Source organism: Aquarana catesbeiana, linkage group LG11 (assembly GCF_042186555.1).
Source record: "Aquarana catesbeiana isolate 2022-GZ linkage group LG11, ASM4218655v1, whole genome shotgun sequence".
In the NCBI taxonomy this organism is placed as follows: domain Eukaryota; kingdom Metazoa; phylum Chordata; class Amphibia; order Anura; family Ranidae; genus Aquarana; species Aquarana catesbeiana.
In genome coordinates this window covers 117,140,665-117,152,788 of record NC_133334.1, presented here as the reverse complement: position 1 = coordinate 117,152,788, position 12,124 = coordinate 117,140,665, and the positions used below count along the sequence as shown (strand labels likewise).

The window sequence follows — 12,124 nt, the reverse complement described above, 5'->3', positions numbered from 1 at the left end:
TTTTTTTTTTTTTTTTAAACCTCATACTTCTCTTTAAAGTGCTCATTCTAGTAAGGTATTAGATGTTGCTGTAGAAGAGCTGCTATAAAGAACTTTTATAACTGGATAAATCGTTTTTGAAACCGCTCTGAAGAGGGAGCTGGGGTTAGTCTGCAGCTGCAACATTGCCAAGGCTCCAGTATGGTTAAGAACAAAGGTCAATTTGAGCCCACTAACGATTAAAAATGTAAACGAGCACTTCTGAAACAAAGGCTTTCAAGAATTCTACTAGTGCATGGCCAAGCTTTAGGGACACTAAACATGGGAGCACAATCAACCCTCAAAGTGGTATTAAACCCAAAACCAAAAAAATATATATTACAGATTCCCAATTATTAGATATGGTGTCTTCATTAGTAGTTTTTTTTTTTTTTTTTTAGGCTCCCACCTCTGTTTTAGCTGATGATCTGGACACGAACACAGCTCTTGTATTAGAATGCTTTCACTGTTTGAAGCACATGGGACAGATTTGGACAGCAGCATTGTCAGTCTGAGGGGGGAGCATTAAATGTGCTAGCAAATTTAAAGTACATAAACAAATTGAAGCCACACTCCAGGCTACACTTTATAAGCATTTACCGTAACAGATTTTTTTTACTTTTGGGATAAAGATTTTCCCATAAATAAAAGCTGGTCATTGTAACCACACCTGTCAATGTTAAATGGTTTGCCTCCTCCCTGTAACTGCAAGAGAGCTTGTTCTTTTGAAAAACAGACTTACTGGCCAGATCAACAGATAAAAATAAAAGAAAGGAGGCCTAAAAATGAAAATGAATGCAGCCATGATATAGAAGAATTGCTAAGCCGCAATATAATAAAGGTTTGCTTTGGGGTTTAATACTGCTTTAATGTTCACAAAAACATGAAAAAAGGTGACAATTTCAAACACAGTAGATGTTTTAAATGCTTGTCAACTTTGTGTCATTTTCATTTATTTGGGATTCAAAAATGAATACTCTGGAAATGAGAGGAAGAAAACATCTAAATAGTTATTTTTTGGCATTTTCACACAAGTCCCCCAAAATACATTTCACAGCTTAGCACAAATAAATGACATCCAACATTAAATATGGTTCTGTATTTGGTCCAATAAACAATTTACAGCGTTTGATCTTAAAAAGAATAAAAGAAATAAAAAAAAATAAAAAAAAATAAAGTGACATTTTCTGGCAAGAAGGCACTAAAGAATGATCCTGCTTGGTACAAAGAAATCTGTATATGCTTTGGATAGTTAAGAATAGGGTGTACCACTCTATAGGTAGAATGTAAATATTCCTTATGGAATGCAGCTTACTTCCAGTAAAGGTCCCAAAAACTATACAGCATGTAGATGCTCAGCATCAGTATATACAGTATAAACACTGTATAAATACTTATTAGGCAGCATTGGCTTGTTTGTGTCCACTTAGAAAACTAAGACATTCTGTAGTGTGTAAAACTAAAATACTTATAAAAAATAGTTTTAGAATTTTAGATGTAGCCCAAAAGGTGACAATCTACTCTTTTTTCATTATTTGCAGCACATCATCCAAGATGGAAGGCCCCAAATCCACATGTAGGGAAAGCAGAGAGCCGGCATGAGCAAGAAACCTTTCTTCCCTTCCCTCTGCTGTAAATCCTCCACAAGGAGCCATCTCTGTGATTGGGCTCCTACTTTTCTCCTCGAGATGAAGTCTTGGTGGCTTTGGTGGGGGAGCCTGCAGAAGGGAAAGTGCTTGTGGCTCGCCTATAGCAGGAAGTGAGATGGCGTTCTTTAAGATAGGAGATGGCACCTCTGAATGGGAGAGGGGTGGGGTTGCATCAGGTGAAGAAGAGGTGGAGGATCCAGGATGCGATTGAGGCAGGAGATGGAATTTACCTTGCAGGAAGGAAACATCCCCAAAAACATCTCCTTCCCCACTGCCAATATGAATAGTGTGTCTAAAGTCTCCAAGAGGGGGACTGATCATATCTGGAGAAAGCACATCTCTTAGTTTTCCTTTACGACTTCCTCTTTTCAGGTAGATGGGAGCTTTTGTAGACATCTTTGCAGTCTTTGTTTCTTGAGTGAATCAGGATTTGCTTTGTTTACATGGTATCAGTTCTGTGACATAGGGAATAAATTAACAATTTTTAGAATACACAGCATAAATAGACACATACTCATAATATTGTATATAACAAATGCATGTACACTAGGGAAATGCTAGCCACCCACTACCCAATATTTTGTAGTGCTACAAATGTGTCTGGATAGTGCTAGTAAAAAAAAAAAAAAAAAAAAAAAAGCGCCTTTGGTCGGTGTGTTAAAGCTTTATCAATTCAGCTTCATATAATAAACCCTCATCATCATTTGGAACTAAAAGTAAGAAAAAAAAAAAAATAAAAAAAAAATAAATAAATGTGAGCAGGTGGGCGCTGACACGCTGCCTCTGACACTAGAGCTGCAAAGATCACCAATTTAGAAAAACAAAACCATGCAAACCACACCGACATTTTGATAGTAAACACTGAAAATACAAGTGCTGTGCAATGCCGGATAGTATCCATACCTTTTTATTTTGCTCAGAAACACAAATCTGCTGATTCAGTGAGAGGCTTGGTTAGGGATGCTGTCATGCAGCCAATATCAAAGGATTCTGGGAACAGCTTCATTTAGAGCTGCTGTATGAACATGATGGATTTGAGAGAGTAATATTCCAATACTCCAAAAAACACAAAAAAAAAAAAAAAAAAAAAAAAAAAAAAAACAACAGAAACACCTGTCTAGTACAGATTTCATTTTAAATTGTAAATGAATAAACAGTAGCAAACATGAAGACGGCAATATCATTACAAAGCCCCCCTCCAAAATATGGAAAGTGAATAAAAGCTGGAATGACAAGCACTTTAGAAGGTGAAAGCTAAATGGATTGCTCCTTTTTATTTTTCTCACACAAAGTGTATTGGGTCCTTGTAGACCAGGGGTGTCAAACTCAATTTCATCACAATCCACATCAGCAGTATGACTGCCCTCAAAGGGACGATGCAGGTTTTAGGGGTGCACAACCCCAACCTTGCATCTCTCTTCTAACTGACCCAGTTCTAGTACCTCGCTTTCCACTCTACTAGCCTTGTATTTGGCTCCAGTAACTCCCTTTGTAGCCAGTTCTGCCTCATCTTCTGCATTTGCAAAGTGACAGCAGGGAGTGGGAGTGGAGGGCGAGAGCTGGAGGTGGGCGATGGAAAACTAGGTGTAAGGGCCACATGACAAGGCCTTGCAGGCCAGATTCGGGCCATGGTCCTAGTGTTTGAGATAGGTTGTAGACTTTTATGGGACCACCACCTGGAGACTGTCCTATAGACATCTATAAGGACCTAGCACACAGTGGAAAGATGATTTTGCCAGCAGAATGTAAACTGTGGCAGGCTGTGACAGATTCAGGAAGTTGTGCAGCTGGGAAGCTTGCCTTCTGGGATGTAACATTGCTCATACTAAGTGGTCTGATATACAGTAGGGCAACAGGCTGGACAACCATATCTAGATGATGCCATAACACAGAACACTGCCATTACTATGGGAGACTCACACACACCATTCAGTGTTATATTAGACATGGGTATAGTGAAAGAGAAATGCACTAGAAATTTTGCAGCATTCCTATAATATCATGAATCTATATCGTACTTTGAGTTGTCCTTCCACATCCCAAGCAGTTATTGCTAATGATGTGTAAATGGGTCTCACCACTAGTAAAGATATGGTTGTTAACAAGGCTCAAAAAGTCCTGAGCTACTAGCCAGGCCTCAAAGGTTACTTGCCACCAGTGCCCCACTCAATCCCTATCCTGCCCCGCCCCTAGACACGCCCTCATAAATCTCATGAAATTACACTTAAATGTTTTATGCAAAAATAAGTTACAAAAATATTCTAAATATAAATATTAACAACTTTATCAGTGCAGCCTCGCCTGTGCCCCTTAATGCAGCCACACTGTGCCCACCACTGCAGCCACGCCTGGGCAGAGGAATGCATGGCTGGAGGAAGAGGAGAGCCACGGGATAGCATGCCGTTACCGCTCTGCTCGACACAGCCCCGCCTCCTCCTGATCTGCGCCTGTGATAGATAGAATGCATCGCAGCACTGGACCGGCATTCTATCACAGGCACAGGTCAGGAGGAGGCGGGGCTGTGTCGAGCAGAGCGGAGACAATTATAATGTAAGCGCCGGTACAGCATGCTATCCCGCGGCTCTCCTCTTCCTCCCCGGGGCGATCCCTGGGAGAACGGTTCCCGATCAACCCTGCTGGCTGTGCTCTTCCCTCCTCTCTCAGGCAGGCAGCCCAGCTCGCAAGCCCTCATTTTTCACTTGCAAACTGTGAATAGGCGAGTGGAAAATTTGAGGACTGGTCTATAAGCCATACGCTCACACAAGCTGACTTTACAAATGGCTGCATTTAAACTATATCCAAATGCTTTACTATTTCAGTTTTTTTTCCTGTGGTGAATGACTAGCTTCTTTCATGTTTTTATTGCTTTCTCTGTCCCTGTCTCAGCTTGCATTCTTGTCCCGATGACACCCAGCACAAAGGTGAGCTTCCCATTTCCCTTCTTTGAAATTTTTCATATATCTTTTGAAAAGTTCTCTTCGTTTTGGTGATTATCACCAGTTCCTTAATAAATTCTCTATAGGAACATATGGGAAATACAAGCCAGAGAACGAATACAAAAAGACAGCTCACACTAATGACTTAAAAAAAATAGTGGAGTTTATTTATTTTTTTAAAGGATTGCACAACCACAATCACAGTATTAGACTGTAAAACAGATGCTTGTATCTTATTAAAAAACGAGTCAGACGAGTTCTTTTATTCTAACACTAGCAAAGCGTGTCCACTCCTTGAATGGGTTTATTTAGTATGGGGGTGTTAAAAGACATGAATAAAAAGGAATAATAAAAAGGAATCTAACCCACCATTCCCAAGCTTAACTATACTAAAAACCCCTAGCCCAACTGCTTAAAGCAGAGGTCCGCTGGAAAAAAAAAAATATTAAAAGCCAGCAGCTACAAATACTGCAGCTGCTGACTTTTAATATATGGACACTTATCTGTCCAGGGAGCCCTCGATGTCGGCAGCCGTAGCCGATCAGTCCTTCGGCTCTCGGCTGCCGCCGCCATCCTCGGTAAGGGAATAAAGGAAGTGAAGCTGCGCGGCTTCACTTCCTGGTTCTCTACTGCGCATGCGCGAGTCACGCTGCGCGTCCTCTCTGGTCCCTGCTGTGTTCTGTGTCTCACAGAATACAGAGGTGGAGGAGAGTGTAGGCGCCGGAAGTGGCGTAGGTCACCGCAAGCGCCGCGGTGACCTATGCCAGGAAGTGGGAGCAAATACCTGTATTAGACAGGTATCTGCTCCCTCCTCCCCCCTGAAAGGTGCCAAATGTGACACCGGAGGGGGGGGGGGATCCAAAAAGTGGAAGTTCCATTTTTGGTGGAACTCCACTTTAAGTACCCCCCGGAAGCCAGCTAAGGCCTACTCAGACTGGAAGCCCTTTTCCTGGGGTAAGTAAGCTGCTAGGATGGAAGGGATTCTTGTATAGTATAAACACTAGGGTGAGTTAGGCTACCTGTACACTAACACTTTAAATGTGTATAACAAAGAGGAGGTGGGAGGACTATAATGAAATCTCTTGTTCTACAGACAAAATAAAACATGTTAAAGAAGAATTCCAGGCATGGTATAGTTCTACATAGTAGTGATGTCGGTCCAGCTTCGGCCAATGTAGCTATGTATCTATCCAGTGATCTACACTTGCTTTTGGGTCCTGTGGTAAACAACCTACCTGATGCCTTGTGAACACAGGAGGTCTGCCACTCAGGACAGGCGCCATTCAAAAAATGCTTTGCATTCTCTGAATGGATGCAGTGTCCTCTGACTGGATAAGATGTAGAGGCGGGGGAGTGAGGTCACTAGGTTTTCCAGGGGCATCAGCCAAGTATGGACCAATGTAACTATGTTTAAAAAAAAAAAAACAACAACATACCAAGAATTCCTCTTTAAGCAGAAAAGCAGTACAATAGCGTTTCCCTCACAACAAGGTTTATTAATCATACACAAGCCATTGCAAACCCTGTGATTCTCTCTGTGGGTACACAGACACCCATACTAGGAAAGTATATCAGGCACGTGTGTATCAGGGGTAGACTGGGTGGATTAAAAAAATATATATATATTATAATAATAGATATACAGGTAAAAGCCAGTAAATTAGAATATTTTGAAAAACTTGATTTATTTCAGTAATTGCATTCAAAAGGTGTAACTTGTACATTATATTTATTCATTGCACACAGACTGATGCATTCAAATGTTTATTTCATTTAATTTTGATGATTTGAAGTGGCAACAAATGAAAATCCAAAATTCCGTGTGTCACAAAATTAGAATATTGTGTAAGGGTTAAATTTTGAAGACACCTGGTGCCACAAACTAATCAGCTGATTAACTCAAAACACCTGCAAAGGGCTTTAAATGGTCTCTCAGTCCAGTTCTGAAGCCTACACAAACATGGGGAAGACTTCAGATTTGACAGCTGTCCAAAAGGCGACCATCGACACATTGCACAAGGAGGGAAAGACACAAAAAGGTTATTGCTGAAGAGGCTGGCTGTTCTCAGAGCTCTGTGTCCAAACACATTAATAGAGAGGCAAAGGGAAGGAAAAACTGTGGTCAGAAAAAGTGTACAAGCGATAGGGATCACCGCGCCCTAGTCAAGATTGTGAAAAAAAACCCATTCAAAAATGTGGGGGAGATTCACAAGGAGTGGACAGCTGCTGGAGTCAGTGCTTCAAGATCCACCACCAAGAGACGCTTGAAAGACATGGGTTTCAACTGCCGCATACCTCGTGTCAAGCCACTGTTGACCAAGAAACAGCGCGAAAACCGTCTCACCTGGGCTAAGGAAAAAAAGAGCTGGACTGCTGCTGAGTGGTCCAAAGTCATGTTTTCTGACGAAAGCAAATTTTGCATTTCCTTTGGAAATCGAGGTCCCAGAGTCTGGAGGAAGACAGGAGAGGCACAGGATCCACGTTGCCTGAAGTCTAGTGTAAAGTTTCCACCATCAGTGATGGTTTGGGGTGCCATGTCATCTGCTGGTGTCGGTCCACTCTGTTTCCTGAGATCCAGGGTCAACGCAGCCGTCTACCAGCAAGTTTTAGAGCACGTCATGCTTCCTGCTGCTGACCTGCTCTATGGAGATGCAGATTTCAGGTTCCAACAGGACTTGGCGCCTGCACACAGCGCAAAATCTACCCGTGCCTGGTTTACGGACCATGGTATTTCTGTTCTAAATTGGCCAGCCAACTCCCCTGACCTTAGCCCCATAGAAAATCTGTGGGGTATTGTGAAAAGGAAGATGCAGAATGCCAGACCCAACAACGCAGAAGAGTTGAAGGCCACTATCAGAGCAACCTGGGCTCTCATAACACCTGAGCAGTGCCAGAAACTCATCGACTCCATGCCACGCCGCATTAATGCAGTAATTGAGGCAAAAGGAGCTCCAACCAAGTATTGAGTATTGTACATGCTCATATTTTTCATTTTCATACTTTTCAGTTGGCCAACATTTCTAAAAAATCCCTTTTTTGTATTAGCCTTAAGTAATATTCTAATTTTGTGACACACGGAATTTTGGATTTTCATTTGTTGCCACTTCAAATCATCAAAATTAAATGAAATAAACATTTGAATGCATCAGTCTGTGTGCAATGAATAAATATAATGTACAAGTTACACCTTTTGAATGCAATTACTGAAATAAATCAAGTTTTTCAAAATATTCTAATTTACTGGCTTTTACCTGTATATAGAGAGAGAGAGAGATATCTATCTATCTACACACACACACACACATTAAAATTTGCTAAAAATCTGTATATACAGTGGGGATGGAAAGTATTCAGACCCCCTTAAATTTTTCACTTTTTTATATTGCAGCCAATTGCTAAAATCATTTAAGTTCTTTTTTTCCCCTTCATTAATGTATTGTTGACATTTTTGCAGATTTATTAAAAAAGAAACATTGAAATATCACATAGTCCTAAGTATTCAGACCCTTTGCTGTGACACTCATATTTAACTCAGGTGCTGTCCATTTCTTCTGATCATCCTTGAGATGGTTCTACACCTTCATTTGAGTCCAGCTGCGTTTGATTATACTGACTGGACTTGATTAGGAAAGCCACACACCTGTCTATATAAGACCTTACAGCTCACAGTGCATGTCAGAGCAAATGAGAATCATGAGGTCAAAGGAACTGCCTGAAGAGCTCAGAGACAGAACTGTGGCAAGGCACAGATCTGGCCAAGGTTACAAAAAAAATTTCTGCTGCACTTAAGGTTCCTAAGAGCACAGTGGCCTCCATAATCCTTAAATGGAAGACGTTTACGATAACCAGAACCCTTCCTAGAGCTGGCTGTGCAGCCAAACTGAGCTATCGGGGGAGAAGAGCCTTGGTGAGAGAGGTAAAGAACAACCCAAAGATCACTGTAGCTGAGCTCCAGAGATGCAGTCGGTAGATGGGAGAAAGTTGTAGAAAGTCAACAATCACTGCAGCCCTCCACCAGTCGGGGCTTTATGGCAGAGTGGCACGACGGAAGCCTCTCCTCAGTGCTAGAAACATGAAAGCCCGCATGGAGTTTGCAAAAAAAAAAAAAAAAAAAAAAAAACACCTGAAGGACTCCAAGATGGTGAGAAATAAGTCTTTGGTCTGCTGAGACCAAGATAGAACTTTTTGGCCTTAATTCTAAGCGGTATGTGTGGAGAAAACGAGGCACTGCTCATCACCTGTCCCAACAGTGAAGCATGGTGTTGGCAGCATCATGCTGTGGGGGTGTTTTTCAGCTGCAGGGACAGAACGCTTGGTTGTAATCGAGGAAAAGATGAATGCGGCCAAGTACAGGGATATCCTGGACAAAAACCTTCTCCACAGTGGTCAGGACCTCAGACTGGGCCGAAGGTTTACCTTCCAACAAGACAAAGACCCTAAGCACACAGCTAAAATAACGAAGGAGTGGCTCCTCAACAACTCCGTGACTGTTCTTGAATGGCCCAGCCAGAGCCCTGACTTAAACCCAATTGAGCATCTCTGGAGAGACCTAAAAATGGCTGTCCACCAACGTTTACCATCCAACCTGACAGGACTGGAGAGGACTGGAGAGGATCTGCAAGGGAGGAATGGCAGAAGATCCCCAAATCCAGGTGTGAAAAACTTGTTGCATCTTTCCCAAAAAGACTCATGGTTGTATTAGATAAAAAGGGCGCTTCTACTAAATACTGAGCAAAGGGTCTGAATACTTAGGATCATGTGATATTTCAGTTTTTCTTTTTTAATAAATCTGCAAAAATGTCAACAATTCTGTGTTTTTCTGTCAATATGGGGTGCTGCGTGTACATTAAATGAGGAAAAAAAAATGAACTTAAATGATTTTAGCAAATGGCTGCAATATAACAAAGAGTGAAAAATTTAAGGGGGTCTGAATACTTTCTGTCCCCACTATATATATTCAGGTTTTTAGCAAATTTTTATAAAAATGCTTTTTGGAGTAAAAATCTAAAGACAGTTTTCTTTTTAGTTTATTCAGCATGAAATGGAGCAAGAGGCTGTATATTCTGCAATATTTACATTTTTGGTAAACTCATTCAATTAATTCAAGCTCTGCAAGCGGAGCCGACATGCATAGCATTGATGTATTCACACAATTTCACAGTAACCATGAGATAAAACAAAGTTCAGGAATATTCCTTTATCCCATTGTTTTGCAAATCTATGTACACTACAAACTGTATAATTGAATTGGTTCTGATATCACTCTTTTACTAACCTGACAGCTTATTATTCTAAATAGGAAACCTTCATTTTGTTTGCAAATATTATAGATTCTAACAACCAGCAAGAATAAATCCTTACATTTAAAGAGCACCTGTCCATCATGGCAGCGCCTGTTAGGAGGCATCCACTCACCTGCTGCCGCCACATCCCTTACCTTGCGTCATTGCCGCATCACCAGCCATCCCATTAAAGTGAATGGGACTGTCAGTGAGTCAACAGCGGGTCAGAGGAGCCGCCGCTGCGGGACGGAGATTACAGTTGCTCTGGAAAAATTATGATTTAAATCAAGCCTTTATACTAGTGATTTAACCGGTTCCCAACCAGCCGCCGCAGTTATACTGCGGGCAGGTTGGCTCCCGTGGGCGAGCCAGCGTAGCTGTAAGTTGGCTCTTTAAGACGCTGCCGGAGGCGCCCGCAGCGTGTCCCCGGAGCCCACTAGAGTGTCTGGCGGGCGCGATGACTGCCAGGCACCCGCGATCTCTCATGGCAGAGCGAGAACCAGGATCTGTGTGTGTAAACACACAAATCCCGGTTCTGTCAGGGGAGAGGAGACTGATCATGTGGTCATACTAAGTATGAACACCGATCGGTCTCCTCCCCTAGTCAGTCCCATCCCCCCCACAGTTAGAACACACCTAGGGAACACAGTTCCAAAAAAAAAAAAAAAAAATATTGCAGATCGCCGCCATTACTAGTAAAAAATAATAATAAAAATGCCATAAATCTATGCCCTATTTTCTAGACGCTATAACTTTTGCACAAACCAATCATTATACGCTTACTGAAATTTTTTTAACAAAAATATGTAGGAGTACATATCTGCCTAAACTGAGGAAAAATGTGTTTTTTTTTAAAATTGGGGATATTATAGCAAAGACTACAAAATATTGTTTTTTTTTTTTTTTCAAAATTGGCAGTCTTCTTTTGTTTATAGGGCAAAAAATAAAAACCGCAGGGGTGATCAAATACCATCAAAAGAAAGCTATTTGTGGGACAAAAAAGGACGTAAATTTTGTTTGGCTACAGCGTTGCATGACCGCACAATTGTCAGTTAAAGTGACGCAGTGCCGTATTGCAAAAAATGGCCTGGTCAGGAAGGGGGTAAATTCTTCCGGGGCTGAAGTGGTTAAATCATGATTTAAATCAAATCCACCCTGGGGGTAGTGGAATGGGGAATAGCAACTGCAGCACAGAAAAGGAGTATGGTAGCAAAGGTTGTGCTGGGAGCAAAGAGAATGGAGAGTAGAGGCTAAACAGCAATGGGAGAAGATGAGGCAGAGGAGGAGAGGACTGGAGTTGAAGGGACATGGAAGCTGAGTCTAGCAGTTGGGAAAGTGAAGAAATCCAAATGGAGGATGGTAAATCAGATAAGCAGAGGAATTAACACAGGCAGAAAAATATGATAGGACTTCAGGGGAGGAACAGTGAATGCAGACAGGAAGCTTGTGCTAGGTACAGTGTGTGCTGATGTCCTTATCACTTCCTCACACCTAAAACATACCATGAGGGATGAAACCACAGACTAGGAGGGACACAAAGATGAAGAGGGGAGAAGTTAAGTAAAATACTAACAATGTATTACTAAACTGAAGATACTGCTATAAATCTGGTTTCACAATCAGAATTTGTTTATATTGACAATTGTATCAGACAAATCTTTTATATGTCAGTTGGGTCATACATTACACATACAAGGATTTGGTGACATAATACACGCGCTAGGCTAATTTGTACAGAAATTTGACTAACCATTCAATATTTCTTTTAAGCAAAACATGTATGGACTTTGAGAAGAAAACCGTACAAAAAGGGAAAGGAGGCATTACAGCAACATTCAGATAAGCTCCAGACCAGATAAAGGACTAATTTAAGTAATTATAGATCTATATTATCTTTGTCCTTAGTGAGAACTCAGGATTGCTCCAGTGCATGTTACACCAGTCACATGGTTTCTGCCAATGCCAAGGAATTTGGCATCATAAGATGGAATAACTTTGCTTGACCTAAACCTGTCAGACTGGCTGAAGTTTCAAAACTAAAATTCCTCACTCAGGAAAAGCATTAGAGCCCATTTTTTTTTTGCATGTTTTTTGTTCATGTATACCAGGGGCAGGCAACCTCGGACCTCCAGCTGTTTTGAAACTACAAGTCCCATGAGACATTGCAAGACCCTGACAATTACAGGCATGACACCTAGAGGCAGAGGCATGATGGGATTTGTAGTTTCACCACAGCTGG

At 41.5% G+C, this 12,124-nt stretch overlaps 1 protein-coding gene across 1 annotated transcript in view; it reads right to left on the bottom strand.

Moving 5' to 3' along the window:
• Positions 1-934: 934 nt before the first annotated feature.
• Positions 935-12,124, bottom strand: part of CDC42EP2 (CDC42 effector protein 2) — a 33,480-nt gene continuing 22,290 nt past the window's right edge. The window contains exon 2 of the mRNA XM_073604938.1: positions 935-2,122. Within this exon, the coding sequence (XP_073461039.1) occupies positions 1,536-2,063 (528 nt within the window). The 5' untranslated portion in view covers positions 2,064-2,122 and the 3' untranslated portion in view covers positions 935-1,535. The remainder of the gene's footprint in view (positions 2,123-12,124) is intronic.